The sequence below is a fragment of the Oryctolagus cuniculus genome, chromosome 7 (assembly GCF_051225735.1).
Source record: "Oryctolagus cuniculus isolate XC-2025 breed Fujian yellow rabbit chromosome 7, ASM5122573v1, whole genome shotgun sequence".
Classification (NCBI taxonomy): domain Eukaryota; kingdom Metazoa; phylum Chordata; class Mammalia; order Lagomorpha; family Leporidae; genus Oryctolagus; species Oryctolagus cuniculus.
The window spans coordinates 87,667,976-87,692,552 of record NC_142873.1 but is presented as its reverse complement, the minus strand read 5'-3'; the positions used below and the strand labels follow the sequence as shown (position 1 = coordinate 87,692,552).

The 24,577-nt window shown below is 36.4% G+C and overlaps 1 protein-coding gene across 8 annotated transcripts in view; it reads left to right on the top strand.

Annotated features, from left to right (window-relative positions):
- The window catches only part of PRKACB (protein kinase cAMP-activated catalytic subunit beta), a 226,672-nt gene extending 205,095 nt beyond the window's left edge, over nt 1–21,577 (top strand). For all 8 annotated transcript variants that reach the window (XM_070076958.2, XM_070076962.2, XM_002715892.6 and 5 more), the window contains 2 exons: nt 15,697–15,861; nt 18,310–21,577. In XM_070076958.2, coding sequence (XP_069933059.2) covers nt 15,697–15,861; nt 18,310–18,435 — 291 coding nt within the window. In that variant the 3' untranslated portion in view covers nt 18,436–21,577. The remainder of the gene's footprint in view (nt 1–15,696; nt 15,862–18,309) is intronic.
- The last annotated feature ends 3,000 nt before the right edge of the window (nt 21,578–24,577 follow it).

Genomic DNA, 24,577 nt, shown 5'->3' with positions numbered 1-24,577 from the left:
TTAAAAAATGTATCATACCACAAAATGAGTTATTTCCTTTCCATTTTTTTAGAAATATGATGGAGTACAATCAATATAAACATCTTACTGCATAAAATGCATGGTTTTAAAATCAGAAAAAGCAATTGTGTATGGAAAGTATTTTCTTAAATGCTATATAATTAAAACCATTAAAAGTTTAAATGCAAATATAGAATCTACAAATATAAGATCAAAGTTGTACTTTTAATGAGGTGAACAGAAAAAAAGTCATTAGTTTTGAATTTGGCTTTTAGCTACTAAGCAGAGAGACAATACTATTTTTTGCAATGTGGGTAAAGACATATCCTAGTTTGGATTTGCATGTTGAAATAGATAGTTTTATTGAGATGTGATAGATATGACTTATATTTCACATAGTACAGATCCTAGAGATCAGTTGATGGCAATATTCCACTTTCCTGAGTTCTGCTTTAGATGAGTAAAGGAACAAAGATGGAAATAACTTTATATTCAATATGGGGAGAATCTGGCACCTTCAGTTAAAAATGAAAGATTATAGGAGCCAGTGACTTATCAAAGTTAAGTTATTAAGTGTGGGACCGGCATTGTGGCTGGGTGGGTTAACGCCGTGGCCTGAAGCGCCAGCATCCCATATGGGCCAGCTGCTCCACTTCCGATCCAGCTCTCTGTTGTGGCCTGGGAAAGTAGTAAAAGATGACCCAAGTCCTTGGGCCTCTGCACCCGTGTGGGAGACCTAGAGGAAGCTCCTGGCTCCTGGCTTCGGATTGGCACATCTCTGGCCATTGCGGCCAATTGGGGAGTGAACCATCGGACGGAAGACCTCTCTCTCTCTCTCTTTCTCTCTCTCTCTCTCAAAAAAAAAGTTATTAAGTGAATATTGTGAATAATTTACTAAATACTTAAATACTAGATACATTACTAAATATATTTGAGCATTAGATTTTTAAGTATTTTCTCTGTTACTATATTTTAGCTCAGGCAGATATTTTTAAATGTACAGAAAGATGATCAATCAGCTTGTTAGATTCTCTCCTACACATATTTTGCCTTTCAAAAACAGAAGAGGTGGTATTTAAATGTCAAATTATTCATGTAATATTAAGGTTCAGGTTTAGAAAGGCACAGTTGACAGACTCACAATTCCTGCATTAACTGTACCTCATCCTAGCAATACATATGCTGAGTTTCTGTATATAGTCTTTAAATTTCATGCCTCAGCACCATATATTCTGTCGTAAAAACCTAGTTAGTTTCCACAGCAACTCTGCCTATGTTACCCACAGAAATTTAAAAGTAAATATTGTGTTAAACTTGATATTTGCAAGTAAGGTAATCAAGTAAGAACAGTTGTAGAAACCTTAATTTTAGAGTCCTTGACTTAATTTGAAAAAATCATTGGCTTCGTTATATATGAGGTAAATATTATGCCACTTTTAATGAGCACTAACATTGCAAAGAAGATACTGTACAAAATATAGGGGTATGAATATAAGTCTGTACTGAATGACAAAAGAGTCTATTTATTTTCCTGGAAGGAAAATTCAGCATCCATCTGCAGGGCAATTGATTAGCAGCCCAGTGGCTATTCCTTTCCTTGTCAGGGGTCCCCAAAACCATCTCCAGGACTGCCGATTCACAGGAAGGACTCACAGGACTCATCATATAATGGTAGTCACAACTAAGATGTATTACAGTGTAAGGATACAAAGCAAGGGGAAAAGGCAATTGGGACAAAGTCTAGAGGAAAAAAGGGAAAAGCTGTCAAGAGTTCTGTCCCAGTAGAGTCACAAGGGATGCACTTAATTCCTTCAGCAACAAAATGTGACAACACATGTGAAATGTTATAGATCAGTGAACCTCATTAGAGACTCTGCCCAAATTCTACATTGGAAGCTGGTCATATGTGCACCTTCAGCCTACAGCAAGCTGCCAAAGTGAAAGCAGATGTTCAGCAAAAACAATATTATCTGTACAAACAATCTAAATATAGTAAGGCGCTCTGATCATTGAGGGCAACTTTCATTGCAGTGTAAGGAACTGATCAAGGACCAGACTGACAAGCAGTCCTTTCAGAAGGTGGCAATCCCAGGCCCACAATGTTAACTCTTTTCTGCATACCTTCTGTTTCCTAGATACCACACACCTATGCAGTTAAACACTACACATTTTCTAAGATGCAAATGTCATTTTCTATTTGTCTATCGCTATAGGTAAAGAGATTCAGAAGTTCCTAAAGGTACATAAAATACAAAAGCAATTGTACTATTTGCATAAAACCTAGGGCTATTTTTTTTTAACTTTTATTTAATGAATATAAATTTCCAAAGTACAGCTTATGGATTACAATGGCTTCCCCCCCCATAACTTCCCTCCCACCCACAACCCTCCCCTCTCCCTCTCCCTCTCCCCTTCCATTCACATCAACATTCATTTTCGTTTCTCTTTATATACAGAAGATCAGTTTAGCATATATTAAGTAAAGATTTCAACAGTTTGCTCCCACATAGAAACACAAAGTGAAAAATACTGTTTGAGTACTAGTTATAGCATTAAATCACAATGTATAGCACATTAAGGACAGAGATCCTACATGAGGAGTAAGTGCACAGTGACTCCTGTTGTTGACTTTACAAATTGACACTCTTGTTTATGGCCTCAGTAATCACCCTAGGCTCTTGTCATGAGCTGCCAAGGCTATGGAAGCCTTTTGAGTTCACCAACTCTGATCATATTTAGACAAGGTCATAGTCAGAGTGGTAGTTCTCTCCTCCCTTCAGAGAAAGGTACCTCCTTCTTTGATGACCCGTTCTTTCCACTGGGATCTCACTCACGGAGATCTTTCATTTAGGTGTTTGGTTTTTTTTTTTTGTTTTTGTTTTTTTGTTTTTTGCCAGAGTGTCTTGGCTTTCCATGCCTGAAATACTCTCATGGGCTTTTCAGCCAGATCCGCATGCCTTAAGGACTGATTCTGAGGCCAGAGTGCTGTTCAGGACATCTGCCATTCTATGGGTCTGCTGTGTATCTCGCTTCCCAGTTGGATCGTTCTCTCCCTTTTTTATTCTATCAGCTAGGGCTATTTTTTAACACTTCACTGTGGTCATTTAAATTTCATATTAATAATTGTTTTAAGACATCCCTTTACTTTAGTGGTCATTAGGCCACTAGAAGGGAAGGGAGCAAGAAAATGATGAGTAATAGCCCCCTGCATCCAGCTAGGTTGGTTATCCACCACAGTTTCCACAAAGGGGATAACAGGTTAGCGAGCACACAGGCAGGGCACCAATGTTTACAAAATTTTTTAGGGTTCTATCTCTATCTATCTATCTATATAGTCCAGGCTGAATAGATTTGCCCTTAAGTCCTGTGAGGTAGTATGAAGCTTGACACCCTATCTATAGAAGGTCTAATATATGAAAAACTATTATGCCTTTTGAAAAATTGATGAATGTATATGCCCATTTTTGCTAGATAAATCTTTTACCAGAACTGCAGCTTTTTTAGAACTTGCTGTACCTAATTTAGAGAACTAAATCCTTGTTAAAGATTTTTATTTATTTGAGAGACAGAGAGAGAAGTCCTTCGAAATACCTGTAATGGCTGGATCTAGGTTGCAACAAAGTTAGGGACTATACAGGTCTCCGACATGAGTGGCAGAAATCTAATTATTTGAGCTAGCAGTGCTGCCTCCCCTGTATTAGCAAGAAGCTGGAGTGAGGAACTAGAGCCAGCAATCAAACCCAGGTACTCCAATACGGGAAACAGGCATCTTTACTATTAGGCTAAATGGCCACTCCCAAGACACAATTTCTTAAAATTTATTCCAACATGCTTGTGGCCATAAGTTAATAGACTTTTGATTATTTGGTGTGTACAAACTCTTTTGAGCCATTTAGGCCTTGTAAATTTTATCCATTGCATAAAAGATAATGTTGGTAAACAATCCATCTCCTTGCTGATTAACTGTAGATCAGCAGTAAGATTTCTCCCTTTTTTCAGTCAAGCATCAACCTTGTAATTTCTGTGATTTAGCTCAGTATAGATAAATTCAATTTGGTATTATTTTGTTTCTAAAAAAAAAAAAAGTCAGTTAGTGAATTTAAATCATTCACTGTGGATATCATAAGAACATGAACTGATTTGCTTTTTGTATATAACTTCCTCCTAAATTTGTATATAACTTCCTCCTAAATTTTTAGAAAGTAATCATTCCCCAAACTGAAAAGTATAAGACTTTGTAATTGGTACTGAAATCAGAACAAATATTGTATTGAGTTGGCTCAATTCAGAGTGAGTTTCATAGTTTGTTTAACATGTTATAAAATGTAATTTGACAAAGTATTTTTGGATATCAGCTATATTCGCAGTGCTGTCCTTATAAAACAAGATAATAGTCACCATCTTCCACCTCACTCTGTCAATCTGAAGGTTAAAAAAAGATTAAAGTAGGGGCCAGCACTGTAACATAGAAGTTTGAGCCACCACCTGCGTTGCCAACATCCCATGTGCGTTTTGATTTCAGTCCTGGTTGCTTCACTCTCAATCCATTTCCTTGCTAATCTGATTGGGAAAGCAGCGAAAAGTGGCCCAAGTCCTTGGGACCCTGAGCCCATATGGGAGACATGGAAGAAGCTCCTGGCTCCTGGCTTTGGCCTGGCCAAGCCCTGGCTATTGGGGCCATCTGGGAAAAGAACCAGAGGATAGAAGATCTCTCCCTGTCTTCTATGTAACTCTTTCAAATAAATAAATCTTTTAAAAAATGAAAGAAAAGGGAAAATGTTCATTCAGAAATTTAATAGGTAGAGCATGAATCAATGAGAAAAGAGAAACTTTCTTATTGTCTAAATGACTTCTAATGCAAACTGCATGGAAAGTCTGGAACACAATGATATTAATATTACAGATTTACTCTGTTCCAAGTTCCTTCTTTGATTCAGGAATTCAGTTTCAGATCATTAAAATACTATTCTAATTGGAAGCTTAAAAATGAAAGCTGTATTGAAGTAGAGCTTACAATATATTAGGCATAATACAAAGCAGTTTCATAAGAGTTATATAACTTCTTTTCCTACCTGCCAGATAAAATACACTATAATAATTTTATAGATGAGGAAACTAAGACTCAGAGAGGTAAAAGGATTTGCCCTAGATCACAGAATATTTATGTAACTAGAATTTGGATTGAAAGTCAAGAATTTTTTTTTGATTAACAGAGTTGTCTTATTATATTACTTCAAATATCTATTTTCGACAAAACATATGAGACACACAAACATGAAAGTGAATCATACACAGAAATAAAAACAATTCATATATGTTGAGAGACAGTAACAATGAGCAAATATAAAAGAAGATGATTTTTTAAAAGAGAGAAAAAACTATACAAAATAAAACACACTGGATTGCCTAAAATATGAAGTTACATCATTTGTCAGGATATCCCTAGAATAAATTGAATCAAAAATATTTAACAAAATAATTTTCAGGGACTGGCACCATGGCTCACTTGGTTAATCCTCCACCTGTGGTGCCAGCATCCCATATGGGTGCCGGTTCTAGTCCCGGCTGCTGCTCTTCCAGTCCAGCTCTCTGTTGTGTCCCGGGAAGGCAGTAGAAGATGGCCCAAGTGTTTGGGCCCCTGCACCCGCATGGGAGACCAGGAGGAAGTACCTGGCTCCTAGCTTCAGATCGGCACAGCTCCGGCCGTTGTGGCCATTTGGGGAGTGAACCAAAGGAAGGAAGACCTTTCTCTCTGTCTCTCTCTCACTGTCTATAACTCTACCTGTCAATAAATAAATAAATAATTTTCAAAGATTCATCAGCAAATATAACAAGAAAAGGAAAAGTTGCAATAATACATCTTTTTATTTTTTTATACAGGCAGAGTGGACAGTGAGAGAGACAGAGAGAAAGGTCTTCCTTTTTGCCGTTGGTTCACCCTCCAATGGCCGCCTATGTAACTTTTATATTCTGTATTAACTACCACATATCAGAGAAAGCATATGATATTTGTCATATTAAGACTAGCTTACTTCACTAAGCATGATGGTTTCCAGTTATATCCATTTTATTGCAAAAGACAGGATTTCATTCTTTTTATGGCTGAATAGTATTCCATACTATATATATATAGTATGTGATATATATATATATCACATTTTCTTTGTCCAGTCATCAGTTGATACACATCTAGGTTGATTCCATATCTTAGCTACTGTGAAATGAACTGCAGTAAACATGGAGGTGCAGATCACTCTTTGATATGCTGATTTCATTTCCTTTGGGAAAATTCCCCGGAGTGGGATGGCTGGGTCATATGGTAAATCTATTTTCAGATTTTTGAGGAATCTCCACACTGTCTTCCATAATGGTTGTACTAGTTTACATTCCCACCAACAGTGTAATAGGGTACCTTTTCCCTCACATCCTTACCAGCATTTATTGTTTTTTGATTTCTGTTTGATAACCATTGTAACTGTGATGAGGTGAAACCTCAGTGTGATTTTGATTTGCCTTTCCCTGATGGCTAGCGATCCTGAGCATTTTTTCATGTGTCTGTTGACAATTTGTATTTCATCCTTTGAACAATGCCTGTTCATGTTCCTTACCCATTTCTTGATTGGATTATTTGTTTTGTTGTTGTTGAATTTCTTGAGCTCTTTATAGATCCAGATATTAATCCTTTATAAATTGTGTAGTTTGCAAATATTTTCTCCCATTCTGTTGGTTGCCTCTGAACTCTATTGAATGTTTCCTTTTCAGTGCAGAACCTTCTTAGCTTGACATAATTTCATTTTTGTCTATTTCAGCTTTGATTGTCTGTGCTTCTGGTTTTTTTTTTTTCAATAAGTCTTTGCCTATGACAGTGTCTTACAGAGTTGCCTCAGTGTTCTCCTCTAGTAATTTTATGGTATCATCGCATAGATTTAGATCCTTGATCCATTTTGAGCTCATATTTGCACAAGGTGTAAGGTAGGGGCCTTGTTTCATATTTCTGCACACAGAGATCCTAATTTTCCAGCACCATTTGTTGAAGAGACTGTCCTTTCTCCAGGGAGTGATTTTAGCTCCTTTGTCAAAAATTAGTTAGTTGTAGATGAATGGACTAATTTCTCATGTTTTTGTTTTGTCCCATTGATCTACATGTCTCTTTCTGTGCCAGTAACCAGGCTGATTTGATTATAACTGCCATGTACTATATCTTGAAATCTGGTATTGTGATGTTTCTGGCTTTTTTGTTGTTGTTGTTGTTGTTTAAGAGTGCTTTAGCTCTTTGTGATCTCTTGTGTTTCCATATAAATTTTTTTTTTTTTTTTTTTTTTTTTTTTTTTTTTTTTTTTTTTTTTTATTTTTTGACAGGCAGAGTGGACAGTGAGAGAGAGAGACAGAGAGAAAGGTCTTCCTTTGCCGTTGGTTCACCCTCCAATGGCCGCCGCGGCCGGCGCGCTGCGGCCGGCGCACCGCGCTGATCCGATGGCAGGAGCCAGGAGCCAGGTGCTTTTCCTGGTCTCCCATGGGGTGCAGGGCCCAAGCACCTGGGCCATCCTCCACTGCACTCCCTGGCCACAGCAGAGGGCTGGCCTGGAAGAGGGGCAACCGGGACAGAATCCGGCGCCCCGACCGGGACTAGAACCCGGTGTGCCGGCGCCGCTAGGCGGAGGATTAGCCTATTGAGCCGCGGCGCCGGCCCTCCATATAAATTTTAGCATAATTTTTTCTAGATCTGAGAAGAATGTCATTAGTATTTTGAGTTGGATAACATTGAATTTCTAAATTGCTTGGTTAGTATGGACATATTGATGATATTAATTCTTCCAATCCAGGAACATGAACATTTTTCCATTTTTTGTGCCTTTTTATCTCTTTCTTTAATGCTTTATAATTTTCACTGAGGCAATCTTAGCAATGGCATTGTTTGTATATACAGAGGCTATTGATTTCTGTATTGATTTATATTCTGCAACTTTGTTAAACTCTCTTACAAGTTCCAATAGTCTCTCAGTAGAGTCTTCCCATTCCCCTATATACGGGATTGTGTCCTCTGCAAACAGGGATAATTTGACCTCCTCCTTTCAATTTGTATCCCTTTAAATTCTATTTCTGGCTAAAGACTCTAGCCAAAATGTCCAGAACTATATTGCATAGCAATAGTGAAAGTAGGCATCCTTGTCTGGTTCTTAGTGGAAATGCTTCTAGCTCTTCCCCCATTGAATGTAATGCTGACTGCAGGTTTGACATACATTGCCTTGATTGTATTGAGGAATGTTCCTTCTATACCCAATTTGCTTAAAATTTTTATCATGAAAAAATGTTGTATTTAATCAGATGCTTTCTCTGTATCTGTTGAGATGATCATATAGTTTTAGTTCCTCAATTTATTAATGCAATGTGTAACATTTATTGATTTCCATATGTTGAGCCATCCCTGCATACCAGTAATAAATCCTACTTGGTCCGGGAGAATGATCTTTCTGATGTTTCATTGGATTTCTATTAGCTATTTTGCATCATTGTTTATCAGGCAAATTGGCCTATATTTTTCTTTGTTGTATTTTCTCTGATTTTGGAATTAAGGTGGTTCTGGACTCCTAGAAGGAGTTTGAGGGTATTCCTTCCCTTTCAATTGAATCAGTAATAAAGATCTTCCCCCCCAAAAAAGCCCAGTACTGGGTGACTTCACTGCTGGATGCTACTAAACCTTAAAGAAGAACTAATTCTAATTCTTCTTTAACTCAATTTTGATAGATTGTATGTGTCCAGAAATCTGTCCATTTCTTCTAGATTTTCTAATTTCTTGGCATATAACTATTTGTAGTAATTCCTGATGATTCTTTTTATTTCTGTGGTATCCATTGAAACATCTCCTTTTTCATCTCTGATTGTATTAATTTGGGTCTTTCCCCCACCCCTTTTTGTTTAGTTGGGGCAGTGGTGTATCATTTTTGTTTATTTATAAAAAAAAAAGCTCCTCATTTCACTGATCTTTGGTATTTTTTTTGTTTCAATTTTGTTTATTTCTTCTCTGATTTTAAGTATTTCTTTCCCTCCTACTAATATGGGATTTGGTTTGTTCTTGTTTTTCTAGGTCCCTGAGATGCATTGTTAGATTATTTATTTGATGCCTTTCAAATTTCTTGATGTAGGCACTAATCGCTATAATTAACACTGCTTTTTTTAAAATTAATTAATTTATTTGAAAGAGTTACATGAAGAAAGAAGAAAAGGCAGAGAGAAAGAGAGAGAGAGAGAGAGGTCTTCCATCCAATGGTTTACTCCCCAGTTGGCTGCAAAGTCTGGAGCTGCGCCAATCCAAAGCCAGGAGCCAGGAGCTTCTCCCAGTTCTCCCACGTGGGTGCAGGGGCCAAAGGACTTGGGTCATCTTCTACTGCTTTCCCAGGCCATAGCTGAGAGCTGGATCAGAAGTGGAGCAGCTGAGACTTGAACCGGCACCCATATGGGATGCCTGCACTACAGGCTGTGGTTTAACCTGCTATGCCACAGCACCGGCCCCAACACTGCTTTTTGCTATATCCTACAAGTTTTAATATGTTGTGTTGTCATCTTCATTTGTTTCTAAGAATTTTTTATTTCACTTCTGAGGAAAGCGTGTTGTTCAGTCTCCATGTGTTTGCATGTTTTCTAGAATTTCTTTTTTTTTCTGTTTTTTTTTTTTAACTTTTATTTAATGAATATAAATTTCCAAAGTACGACTTATGGATTACAATGGCTTCCCCCCCATACCGTCCCTCCCACCCACAACCCTCCCCTTTCCCACTCCCTCTCCCCTTCTATTCACATCACGATTCATTTTCGATTATCTTAATATACAGAAGATCAGCTTAGTATACATTAAGTAAGGATTTCAACAGTTTGCTCCCACACAGAAACATAAAGTGAAAAATAATAGATGATTTTTTTAAATGATGATGAAATCAGATCAGACCTATTGTCATGTTTAATCCCATTGAGAGTCAAGTTGGAAATTGATAATTTCTTTTTTTTTTACAGAAGATCAGTTTAGTATGCATTAAGTAAAGATTTCAACAGTTTGCACCCCCATAGAAACACAAAGTGAAATATATTGTTTGAGTACTCGTTATAGCATTAAATCTCAATGCACAGCACATTAAGGACAGAGATCCTACATGAGGAGTAAGTGCACAGTGACTCCTGTTGTTGACTTTACCAATTGACACTCCTGTCTATGGCATCAGTAATCTCCCTATGCTCCAGTCATGAGTTTCCAAGGCTATGGAAGCCCTCTGAGTTCTCCGACTCTTATCTTGTAGAATTTCTTAAAATTGTTAATTTCCAGCTTCATTCCATTGTGGTCAGATAAGATACATGGTATGACTTCAGTTTTTTTGAATTGGTTGAAACTTACTTATGGCTTATCTGCCTATGGCTTAACTTACCTATGGTCTATCTGTATCTTTGTTGATTTTTTGTCTAGTTGATCTGTCCAATGATGAAAGTGGGGTGTTGAAGGCCCCCATTGCTATTATATTGGAGTTTATATCTCCTTTTAGATCCATCAACACTTATTTTAAATAGCCAGTCATGGGGTACACATACATTTACAGTAGTCACATCTTCCTGTTGAATTGATCTCTCAGTCATTAAATAATGTCCTTCTTTGTTTTAACAGTTTTTGTGTTAAAGTCCATTTTGTCTGATATTAGTATGGCTACACCTGCTGGTTTCTGCTTTCTGTTTACATGGAATATCTTTGTGCATTCTTCCACTTTCAGTCTATGTGTATATTTGTTGGTGGCTGTTGTTTTTTAAACCATTAATAATTCTTTATACTAAAGAAATACTCTGAGGGAACAGATTTGTGGTACAGTGGGCTAAGCTGCTATTTGTGATGCCAGCATCCAATCTAAGAGTGGTGCTGGTTGGAGTCCAGGCAACCACACTCTATTTCTTACTCACCTTCCTGTTAATGTGCCTGGGAAGGCAGCAGAGGATGATCCAAGTACTTGAGCCCCTACCCCTATATGGGAGACCTAGGTGGTTTTCCTGGCTCCTGAATTTAACCTGGTCCAGCCCCAGCTAGGCCTAGCCCCAGGACATTTGGGAGGTGAACCAGTGAATAGAAGATTCATTCTCTACACCCCCTACCTGACTCTATCATTCTGCCATTCAAATAAAAATCCTTTATTCAATGTGTAGGTAAATAAGTCTCAGAATTACTCAAAGACAAGCAGTAGTTTGTGACACAGCAGGAAGTAGGATTAATTTCATTTGTTTCATTCATTATTCCTTCATTTGGTGTCAATGAGTTTTCACAGTCTTGGTTTTGTTCCACTGACTGATCTTCACTTCTCTGATTCCTCTTCTCTTTGACTACACTTCCTCCATTGGCAGTTTCATCCAACCTCATGACTTTACATACTAACTGATCATTCCAAAAATCATTTTTCTAGTTCCTACCTGATTACCTAATTCCATACTCATGTATCCAGTTTCTCACCTGAGATCTTCACTCCAATGTGTAATAAATATTTCAGGTTAACCTAAAAAAACAGACAGGTTTTTGGTCCCCCTAGCAAGTCTATTCCTCTCACAACCTATTTTAGTTGTCAGCAACACCATCCTTGACCAGTTGGTCAGGCTAAAACACCTGAGAATCCTCCTCCCATAGCTAATTCAGAAGGAAATCATTCTGGCTCTGCCTTTAGAATATATAACAGAATTCAGTGCTTCTTAACGTCTTCACTGCCACCACTCTCATCTGAGGCAATAGAGTGGTTCTCTAGAAATGTTCAGTGAGATCCTGTTACTCCTTTCAAAAGCTTGAAATGACTCCCAGTTTTCTTCAGAGTAAAACTCAAAGATCTTATAATGCTATATTTTGTGAGGAATGATAGCATGACATTTTCAAAGAACCCAATTGCTAAATCATAATTTTATATATATATATATATATATATATATATATAAATCATTTTTTACTAGAATGTCTTCTTCACTAGAATGTAAACTCCACAAAGGCAGGAATGTTTTCATAGTATTATGTGTTGATAGTATTATGCTTAGAATATAGTATGTGTTCAATCAATATTTGTCTAATTTGAATTCATGAATTTATTAAGCACATAGTATATACCAGATCAGTTCTAAGTGAGAGAGAGAACAAATCAATTGTGGTCTCTGCCATCATGAAGCTGTCATGAATTGGACTCCACTTTGTTGTCCCACCCTAGAGATACTGATTCAGTTGGTCTTATGTGGCTGCCAAACATCTGTATTTTTTTCTGATGATAGTAGACAATTCTGATTTACACCATGTGTTGAGAGAGTATTTTCAGTGGAGACACATATATTAGAATTCTCAAGTATAAGGTAGTCTCTAACAGTTGGAGAAGAATCCTAACAAAGAAATAATATTAAGGAAAAAAGATCACCAAAAAAAAAAAAAAAAAAAAAAAAAAAAACACTCTTAGAAGTGTTATGTTACCCAGATATCTCTTTCATGTTGTCCAAGCACCTCTTCCATATTCCAAGTTTCCAGGAACCTTCTCTCTCATACCTAATGGTTTAATGAGTATAGACTTTCTTTCTCTTTTCTACATCTGGCTTATTACAGCTGCCATCACATTATGCCCTATCCTGGACTGAGTGGAAACTGTATTTATGGAAATAGAAACGATTAACTAATTTTCTCTGTGATCTCACTGACTGAGTTGGTAACCTAACTAGAGCTCAGGATTCTTTAATATGAAGGCATAGAATAAATTAAATCTCCTCTAGCGCCAATATCCAGGATTCAGATTTCACTTTCTATAGTAAATATAATTGATAATAAAAATACTCCTGTTGAGTGCTCACTTCGGCAGCACATATACTAAAAATACTCCTGTTGATATACTTTTGAAGGAAAAAATTAGTCACTGTTCCCATCAGAGAAATCATTGGTGTCTCCAGGTTAATATGCTACAAATAAAGGTCTTGCATTTAAAACATAATTTTGTAGAAGTTTTGCTGCTAATTCCAATTTGATGAATCAGCATAACTGTTTGGAAAGTTCAGTCAACAAAGAAATTACATTTCAGAACAATCATAGAAAACATGCTTTCACAATGACCCTTATTATTTCTCCTCCAATATACTTTGAGGATATGACAGATTCCCCTCATTATCATGAGCCACTGTGTGAGCATAGTATACCTGTCAGTATCTCTGTGCAAGAACAAGATGTGATAAGAGAGGTGAGGAGACTATGTCTATAATTTTTAAACATTCCCATAAGATTCTGATATCTTCCATCACAACCTGCTACCACTCCCCATTTGGAAATCACTATTGTGAAGATTAAACAGACACATACATACACACTCCCCCACATTAACTAATTCAAGAACATCACTTTATTTGCATTCCACAATAACTCCTTTAAGTGCTTATATATTTATGCATTGCATTGCATATCCTAAATTCAGAAGATAGTTTATATGAAGTAATAGTTTATATGTAGTCTACCATTACTGCCTACCATTCTGAACATCATGAAGGGGATAATTGGCATATTACCATTGGAAAGTCCACACAAATTCTGTTCTAAACAAAGAAAAATCTACTTCAAATAAGTTATTTCTTTGAAGTATAAACAAACTAGACTTACCACTGGAAAAAACTATGAACTAATATACCTACTGGAAAAATAAGCCCCTCTTCTAGTTATTACTCTGACTAGGATAAATAAGGAAATGTAGGCCGGTGCTGTGGCTCAATAGGCTAATCCTCCACCTGCGGCGCTGGCACACCAGGTTCTAGTCCCGGTCGGGGCGCTGAAGTCTGTCTCGGTTGCCCCTCTTCCAGTCCAGCTCTCTGCTGTGGCCCGGGAGTGCAGTGGAGGATGGCCCAAGTGCTTGGGCCCTGAACCTGCATGGGAGACCAGGAGAAGCACCTGGCTCCTGCCTTCGGATCAGCGCAGTACGCCAGCTGCAGCGCTCCGGCCACGGTGGCCATTGGAGGGTGAACCAACGGCAAAGGAAGACCTTTCTCTCTGTCTCTCTCACTGTCCACTCTGCCTGTCAAAAAAATAAATAAATAAGGAAATGTACAGCAAAATATTTTTATGATGAAAATGTCAACCTTTAAGATGTTTCCTGGAAATAGCTCTTTTCAGGTTATTGCATAATGGAAGCAGTATAGAAAAAATTAAAAGTACAGGTGCAGGGATTTAGCCTAGTGGTTAATTTGCTGAATTAGAAGCCCATCTCCCATATCAGAGTATCTGAGTTAGATACCCCACTCCTACAAATTCCTGCTAAAGCAGGCCATGGGAGACATAAGTGATAGCTCAAGTAATTGGGTTCCTGCCACCTACGTGGGATACCTGATTTGAGGTTCTGACTCCCAGCTTCAGTTAAACCTAGCCTTGGGTATTGCAGACATTTGGGTGGTGAACCAGCAGATGGGAACTCTCTCCCCTCCCCTCTCCCTAACTCTCTCCATTACTCTCACCTTTCCCTTCTCTACTCCCTCTCTCTCTCCTAATGTGAATTTTCCTCTGTTATGATGATGGTTTCAGTTTATTATTTCCATTTAAAATTTTATAGGTTGTATTAGTTTAAAAAAAAAAAGAACAAAATCTCTACATAAAGTACTGAGGAGTTAGTATTGAATAGAGTTGAGAATAGTGTTTCTTCAGTTTGCATGTATATACGAATCATTTGAAGATAAAAGCTCAGATTTTAGACTCAATGTCCTCATTGTTTAAGGTAAGCCCCAGGAACTGCATTTTTACAATATTATCTCCCAGTTAATTCTCATAATTTTTATACTATTGCATAATAGCAGAGTTATACTTAAAAACCATCTATAATAAATGAAAAATAGTTCCCTGTGCTTTGAAAGAGTGTGGGTTTTTACAAACATTTTTAGACTTCTTTTTTGGTAGATCTCTTCAAAATGTACATGCTGATTTGTTTCATATGCTGCTTGCTCTATTTGTATAGAACAAGTTTCAGTTCTCACATCTCTGAGACAAGGGAGCTCTCTCTTGACAATGGGTGAACATACTGATATTGTTGGAAAAGTTCTAAATATGTGCACATTTTCCTGGAGACTGCTCCATGTTCTAAAAGGGAATTTATGACCAAAACAAGACACTAAGGGAACAGTTTTAGTTCATTCACACAAATAATTCTCTACTTTAAGACTACTGTAGGGTGTGTCAATTGTTAAATCAACAACAGGAGTCACTGTGCACTTGCTCCCCATGTAGGACCTCTGTCCTTAATGTGTTGTACTATGAGAATTAACAGTAAAACTAGTCTTCAAACAGTACTATATACTTTGTGTGTCTGTGTGGGTGCAAACTGTTGAAATCTTTACTTAGTATAGAGTTGATCTTCTGTATATATAGATAATTAAAAATGAATCTTAATGAAGAATGGGATGGGAGAGGGAGTAGGAGATGGGATTGTTTGGGGGTGGGAGGGAAGGTATGGGGAGAAGAACTGCTATAATCCAAAAGTTATACTTATGAAATTTATATTTATTAAATAAAAGCTTTCTATAAAAAAGACTACTATAGGGACTGTGACTTTTACTTAAAAGCATTTGAAGTTGTCATTAAACAATTTTGTTAATATAATGCCCTGCTACCTTTAAAAAATGTGAAATCAAAATAGAAATATCATGAGTTTTGGAATTTGTGTTTTATCATTTGACGTGTTTGTGTAGGTCCGATTCCCATCCCACTTCAGTTCAGATCTCAAAGATCTTCTAAGGAACCTACTGCAAGTGGATTTGACGAAACGATTTGGAAATCTAAAGAATGGTGTGAGTGACATAAAAACTCACAAATGGTTTGCCACAACAGATTGGATTGCTATTTACCAGAGGAAGGTAAGACTTTTTAAAAGTTGGTGTTTAATTATATGTAGAAGTATTTTCAACTTCACATATTAGAGTGAGAAAATGTTAATATTCTAGCTGAGTATCAAAAGCACATTTTTTGTATCTTCGTAATTGATACTTTTATAAAAGATTGAAAAAACAAAGCAGTAAAAGAATTTTAAGTGCAACATACAGAAGAAATAACAAGACCTAAACAATGTAAATGCAGTACAACCTCTATTTCTCAAAAAAGTAGTTCACTCTCCAACCATTCGGGAAACATATCTGTTAACATTGTTATTACAAATGGATATGCTATGTAGTCAAGAACAGGGTCCATAGTAATTTAAAATAATCTTTAGTTGTCATAAAAAGAATTTCATATTTTTGTATTTTTTCTATAATTGTTAGCATCAATGCAATACTTTATAATGACTGAAAGCGACTGCCTTTAACTTTTCATATTAATCCTTAAAGTATTCTTTGAAATGGGTGGTACCATTTTCTTCATTTTACTAATCAGAAAATCAACTCAGAAAGGTTACTTAATGTAAAAATCTTATAACTACTGAATGATGCCTATCTTTGATCTTGCTTTCTTCAGATTCCTATTCCCAGAGCCACATTACCCATTTAAAGTCCTTTTAACATGATCAAATGATGCTCCAAACCACTGCACAATACATTGTTTCATAAAATTTTCATATCATCTGCTTGACTTCCACATATTGACCCTTGAGGGTAGGAAGACTCTTTCTCAAAAGGCTGTTAAAAAAGAGCATAAACTCTGAGGTTCAGTCCCAGATCAACCAAGCATTATTGTTATAATCTTAAACAAATAATTTAACTTCTGTAAAGCATCAATTTAATCACCTTTAAGATGGAAGAGTAGTTTGGGGAAGAAAGATCAGACAGATTAGCCAAGCTCCCTTTGAGTTCTGGTTGAGATATGCTTCATTATAGTTCAAATTAGATAATTTGTTTAATAACAGCAAAATCTTGATTAACAAAATAGACGCTAGGATCCCTGGGTGATTTACAAATAGAAATAATCCAGTACTTTAATTTGGCCATTTGTTTTAATATCTTCTCAACTATAAGAATGCACAGCAGTGCAAAAAATAAAAAGATAGTAAATTTGAATGGTTGTCATGGTTTTTATTTTGTGATCCAGTGTTCATGAATGTGAAATAGCCAAATGAATCTAGGAGAACGATGATAAAGAGAGAGAGAGAAAGAAAGAAAGAAATGGCCTAGATGACTCAAACTGTACAGTCACTCTCTAGAGATGATTGCCCAAAAGTAGAATCCTAAATTGTTGTCTGGCTAGACATGAGGCAACTGTCTGTTTAACTCATTCTTCTAGAACAAAACAGCAGTCCCCAAAGCAATGGGTGCAAGATAATCAGCTGAAAAATAAAGATACTTGAATTTCCATTCCAATTTATTTTCACTTTATTCTTTTAAAATGTCATATTTCTGTGTTTATCTTATATTATATGGTCAACCATGTGAATAATGTATAAATAAATAACTATACAAATATTGATAATGTGTGCTAGGAACTATTTTACTGAAAGAGATAGAAATCAAAAAGATTTGGAAACCACTGACATACGTAATAGAAAGAGCTCTGATCCAGAAGTAGAAAATTATGAGTTTGAGACTTGCTTTAGCCTCCTACTAGTCATGTGATTTTGGCCAACTCTGTTTTATGATTTTTACAAATAAGAATAAAATATACCTGCTCTGCCTTCTTCATAATGTGGTACTGAAGAAGAAATGAAAAAATTGTATGTGTAATTGTAAATTCAGTAAGGATTGTGAAAATTGTGTTATTATGTTTGTAGCTTTTAAATAGTTTCCTCAAATGTTTTCATTATACCACATAATCTTTGTGAAAGACCATACTCTGAATGGTGGAAAGACAGTTTACTTTCAGGATCTGAAAGGAGAAAAACATTTAAGATTTAGCAGTTCTATAATTCCAAAAGAGATACATTTCTTTCCAACTTATGACAGTTGCACATTTATGTAGACAGATAATTAAAATAAACTTGGAAATTAAAAAAGGAAGGCAATTAAAAGAAAGTCTAAGATTTATCTGTCAGCTTCAGAAGAAAGGAATATAAAAGTGAGGATAGAAAAATAAAGTCTTTGAACATAAATAATAAAGGAAAAAACTGGAATTCTGTAATCTTAGGAGCCTACATTTTGATGCCAACAATTAATTATCCTAGGAATGTCTCAATGTTGTTATATTCCTTGAATGAAAATGATGAGTTAAACAGCAAATCTACTGTTTGCTCCTTCTTCTGATGCCAATATATTTTAGGGATTTAACGGCATTCAAAGATGCCACCAGTTATTAAGAGTGGAAATTTATTTTCCTTAGTGTTTACAAACTCTCAGGAATTTAGTTTTCCTCTTATTTTCCTCTCTATCCCAATTATATAGGTTGAAGCTCCATTCATACCAAAGTTCAGAGGCTCTGGAGATACCAGCAACTTTGATGACTATGAAGAAGAAGATATCCGTGTCTCTATAACAGAAAAATGTGCGAAAGAATTTTGTGAATTTTAGAGAGGGATAACAAGAGGCGATCAGAGCTCACACTCAATCTTTGCACTCTGGTGAGAGACAAGGTGGAGCTGAGACCCTCCTTGTTGAAGCAGTTACCTAGTTCCTTCATTCCAGCGACTGAGTGAGGTCTTTATTGCTGTCATCTGTGTGTGCACTCTGCATCCACCTATGTAAAAAGGCACCGCTAAGTAAGCATTTCCTGTGCCATAACACAGTACTAGACTACTTTTCTTGGTTTGTCTTTTTCTTCTCCTCCTTCTTTTTCATTAGTTTTCCTCCAAACAGCACTGCATTTTATCTTGCTGGTGTTTCAGGTGCACAGTGTTATGGCTACACAATCTCTGAAGGGCAGGACAACTGTTGCTTTTAGTAGTTCTTGCCAATGTTTTTGTTGGTAAATGGCCTGAAGATGAACTTTCTAGTAATTGTTTTTGTTTGATCAGCTCAAACTCAGTTTTGCCAAAACTCTAGACAATTCTTTAATTGAATAATGTCTTACCACCCAAGACATTCGCATAAATGAAGTTCATTTTAATTTCCTTGAAATTCACTATTCTGGCAATGCATTTAGATAGACTAATATTGAGTAGTTATACCCAACAATTTGGATTCCTATAAATCAGAGGTTCTATTTCCCTTTGCTTCCTTTTATATTATCTCCCCCACCTCTATCCCTTAAGTAATGAAATAACCAGCCCTGTGCATTGTGACAAATGTGTCTCCTTCAGCAGCAAATTCTAATGATATGGCTCATCACCCAAATTCTCTCACTTGGTACCAGCATTTCTGTAAGTATTACAGAAGGGCTTGAAGGCTTATAAACCTTACCTCTTCCTCAAGGGTTTTAGCTGCTGTTTTAATAGAACAAGATTAGTGAAAATGACAATATTTGAAGTTTCTCAAATAGTCCCTATTGTAAAGTTTTTACAGGGAAGGAAGCAAGCTAAAAAGAACATTGGTTTGGATAAACACTTTGCTAAGTCAAACAAATGACTTGATTCTTGCAAATAGTATAGAGGTACTCTTATTTAAATGAGCTTTTTGTTTTGTTTTGTTTTGTTTTGTAATAGTTAAGAACAAAAGAAGTTGTCACCAGCTTATTATTCTGGTGTGCTATATTTGTAAGCCTAAGGTAGGGGCATGGTTGCAACTTTTGCTTTTATCCCATGTCTCATCAAAGAGGAAAGGGGACAAGGACAAAGTTTATAAAACTGCCACAGTTATATTTTAATTTTGAGGGATGATATTTTTAGATAAATCATCATTTCTAGCCTCTTTTCTCTCAATAAACAGAATGAATGATCATGCAGATACAAATTTTGGTATTTGAGTTAGTTATTTTTTATACTTTTTTGCCAACTGACTTAACAACATTGCTGTGATGTGGAAATTTCAAGCACTTTTGCACATTTAGTTCAGTGTTTATTGAGATTCTATGGCTTAACTCAATTTTTAAACTACTTTTTTCTTTGATTTAATTTCCCCTGATTTTATCTGTGTCTCAGTGACCTATCTTTAAACAACACATCAAAATAGTTTAAAATAAACTTATTTCATCTTTATGATCAGTCTATATGCATATAAAATCGCTTGTTTTTTATCATACTGATATTAATGTATATAACCATTTTGTTTGTTTTATTATTGGTGCAGGTAGGTCACTGATACTACTTCTTTTCAGCTGTACCATACCCTTGTAAAGCCTTTGAAAACATTAAGAAATCCTGTCTGAAATATTCTCTCCTCCAATCTGTATGTCTTTTGGTTGCCAAGTATTTCTGCATGATAATGTTCACGTAAAGCCTAATACTGATTTCAGTTGGTCCACCTATATTTATAATGTGCAAGAAAAATTTGAAATACTCTGCTGTAGCAAGTTTTATGTCACAAAAATATACCATCATGTTAATAAATTTAAAATAGCATTTGTAAAAAAATCTTAATCAATGTTTTTGTATTTCATTTAGATTCAAGAACATGCTGATGATCATTGTATTCTATATGTATGCTACAAATTCTATGGTAGCTTTGTTGTATATTATTGTAAAATTATTTTAATAAATCATGGGGATGACAATTTGATTATTGCAATTTAATTTTCAGTAATCAAGAAGATTTCTATGAATTCTGAAATTATTTTTTCTATGAAATTCCTAGTGCCCAACTGTAGAATCTACCTAGGTAGATAATCCCTAGGCTATGCAGCCATTCCATTTTCTCTCTATTTAAAGGACAAGAGCAAGCTTTCAGATATGTCAAGGGAGTTTGTTTAAGACTAAATATACTTAATTAGAATATTTTTAAAGTAAATGAAATTCAGCCACAGCGTAGCCAAGAACAAGATAAAAACTTGAATAAGAAATCCGTGGCATAAATCAGTGTTTAACCATAAGTTATATTATTTGAAACAGAAGAAATTGTGCTTTTGCTCAGTAAATAAAGAGATGACATTGTATAGGAGGGAATTGAAAAAGAAAGTCAAGACATGTGAGTTTCAGGCCAGAAAACTATCAGTATGGTTCTCTTATCTGTACTGTGGAAGCATTAGATTAGGCAGTTTCTAAGGTCTCTTCTAACTTGCAGATGTGATGACAAGAGTCTCTTTTTATCTTGTGTTTTGAAGGGGCATTGTGTTTTGAAGCCATCACAGTAAAGCGGTATGTTATAGGGGGATCTTACTTATCTCTGACAGTGTTCTTCTACTTGGATATCATGAGAACCTTGTGTCTGTCCTGATTCCTTCCTCATTCACTGATGCTAAATACCCAGTTGATATCAAACTGTCAGCCTACCAAAAATGATACTGTGGCTTTTGGGTATCGTTGTCTTGTTCTTGGTATGTTCTTATATTGACTGCCCATTGGCCTGAAAATACTCATTGTAAGCCTGAAAAAAAAATGTTTATTTGCCCCTGATTGTTTTTTCTGCTTGTTGTAAGAATCAAATGAAATAATGTATGTGAAAGCACCTTGTACACTGTAAGCTATCAATGTAAAATGTTAAGGTGTGTTGTTATTTCATTAGTTACTTCTTTATTTAGAATGGAATTTCCTATGCACTACTATAGCTAGGAAATGCTGAAAACAACTGTGTTTTTTAATTAATCCATAACTGTACAATTAAAGTATCTTCAAAGATAAAATAATTTACAGAGTCTTGAATTCTATTTGATGCCCTTATCTCCTGATTTCTTTCTTGCTGGCACTACAGATACTTATAGATTCTGAGTTTTGATGCATTTGGGTTGATACTTGTAGGAGTAGAACAACAGAGAAGGGAGTTTCTAAGGATCTATTCACAGTGGATGCTTATTAAGCAATTGCTATATTCATGTGATAGTTTCTAAAAAGTAGTTCTGCTTCTTTATTTCTTATATTGGTCCAAATTACACCTAAGAAATATTGGAAAAATTCATATTTGAAGGGTTGATACTGCATCAGCATCCTTAAATTGTAAAAGTGAACTTACACTTTTTTCTTCGGGAGCTTCACATGGTATCTACCTATTTTAATCAGGCTGATTAGTATGTACTTCTATAGTTGTCCTTTATTCTGAGAAACACTCATTTTTTTAGATAATTTTTAATAGTTTTACCATTTTATTTGTTATTGCAAACATTTGTAAATATTCCTATATTTTATTACATGCTGCTTACTATTTTTATACTAGTGCTTGCTTTATTTATTATTATCAGAGCTTACTATAAATTCCAATGTTCACATTTTCTTGTAAAAATAATTATAAAAATCTTCAGGACTGTCATCATTTGAAATTTCATTAACTATAAATTTTCTCAGGCACAAATATTAGAAATGAAGGTAAATTCTTATTTTCATTTTAGCTTTTCTGAAGATTTTCTATATATTTATTTATAAGCTTTTGTGCACATTATTAAGGACTGAGTTGTGAATTTTGTTAGGAAAAAGAAATGTGTATACTGAAGTCCTCATCCCTGGTATAGGAACTAAGAATGTGATTGTATTTGGAGATAAGATCTTTAAAGGGGCAACCAAGGTAAAATGAGGTCTTATGGGTGCACCCTAATCCACTATAACCATTGTCCTTCTTAAAGAAATGAAGAGATTAGGACATAGCACACAGAGGGATGAGACTAGGAAGACACAGGGAGAAGATGAGCTTCTTCAAGCTGTGGGAAGAGACTTCCGAAGAAGCCAACTTTACCGACTTCTTGATCCTGGACTTCTAGCCTCCAGAACCATGAGAAAACAAACTTCCATTGTTTAAGGAACTCAATCTGTGGTACTCAGTTTGTTGTGGCAACCCTAGCAAACCAATACAGCCATGGGGCTATGCATTCCCTTGGTGAGAGGCTTACATTGATCTCTCTTAGATGCTTTATGCTTGGCCAGAACTGAACTGATTTATCATGGGCAAAATCCACCAAAAATGTGTCAGTGTGCTCACACCCCTCAGTGTACCTGCTATCTTTCCTGGACTACAAGCAGAAGATACTAAACAGTAGCAGGGGAAAACAAGTGTAACTCAAACCACTAATTCCAGATCAGACCTACTCTTAGTGTCAAGCTATCCTCTTAAATGAGTACAAATAAAGCATAAAATTGGGCAGACCAGATTTGTTGCATTAGAGTCTTTGCCCATATCATAAGGCTGATACTACCAATGAGATGATCCAAAGGCAAATGGGAATGGGAATGAAGGGTTGACTAGGAAACCCCTGTTGGTTTATCACCTCTTGATTATTCAAGTGTTAGCGATACCCACAGTATGCAATTACCATATATGTATGCATTTACTTATCACTGCTGTAATATATTTCTACAAACTTACTGGCCTAAAATAACACAAACTTAGTCCAAGTCTAAATCCAGAATGAGTTTCATTGAGTTAAAATCAGGATGTCGTCAGGGCTACATTCTTTTCTGGAGGCTCTAGAGGAGAATCTTCTTTCTTGCTTTCCCAGTTTCTAGAGGCCACCCATTTTCATAGCCTCGCAACACCATTTCTCCATCTTTAAAGCCAGTGACATTGATCCAGATTCTCACACTGCATCACTCTGACCTCTTCTGCCTCCATTTCACTTTCAGAGACCCTTGTGATTACGTTAGATCCACCTGGAAAATCCAGGCTAATCTCCCTATTTGAAGATGATCTGATTAACAACCTTAATTCCTTCTGTTACCTAGGTACATTGAGAGATACTTAATATCACTATTCATTAGTGCAAGACAGTTCTCTGGGCAGCCTTAGACTAGTGCAAGCTTCCCACACCTCTTATATACATCTGACTGTCAGAATCACCGTAGAATGGTGCTGGGAATGTAATATCTTGACGAACTGCCTGATATAACCTGGGCTTTATTCCTGTTTCTCCAAGGAGAGGTAACATCTTACATTAGGGAAGAATTTCCTGGGATTGCAGGCATACCCTTCAAAGCTTTCTCAGTAAATCACATTGCCCTAGAGACACATAACCATAACCCCTGGGAAACTGCCTTTCAGGTCCCTCAGCTGTTTTGTAAGTATGGCATACACAAGTACCTCTCCATCCAGGGTATGCGTCCCAGCCAGTCTACTTCCAATCAGCTGTTTCCTATGGCCTGGGAAAACAGCAGAAGATGGCCCAAATGCTTGGGCCCCTGCCACCCACGTGGGAGTCCCGGATGAAGTTCCTGGCTCCTGGCTTCAGCCTGCCCAATCCTGGCCTTTGGAGCCATTTGGGTGTGAACCAGCAGATGGAAGATTCTCTCTCTCTCTCTCTCTCTCTCTCTCTGTCTCTCTCTCATTCTTTCTCCGTAACTCTACCTTTTCAAATTAAACATAAATATTTTTTAAGATTTATTTTATTTATTTGAAAGAGTTATGGAGAGAGGTAGAGACAGAGAGAAAGATCTTCCATCGAATGGTTTATTCCCCAGATGACCATAATGGCTGGAGCTGAGCTGATCTGAAGCCAGGAGCCCGGAGCTTCTTCCAGGTCTCCCACGTGGATGAGGGACCTGGGCCATCTTCTGCTTTCCTAGGCCACAGCAGAGAGCTGGATTGTAAGAGGAGCAGCTGGGACTAGAACCGGTGCCCATATGGGATGTCTGCGCTTCAGGCCAGGGCTTTAACCTGCTGCGCCACAGCGCTGGCTCCTAAATAAATCTTTTTTAAAAAAATC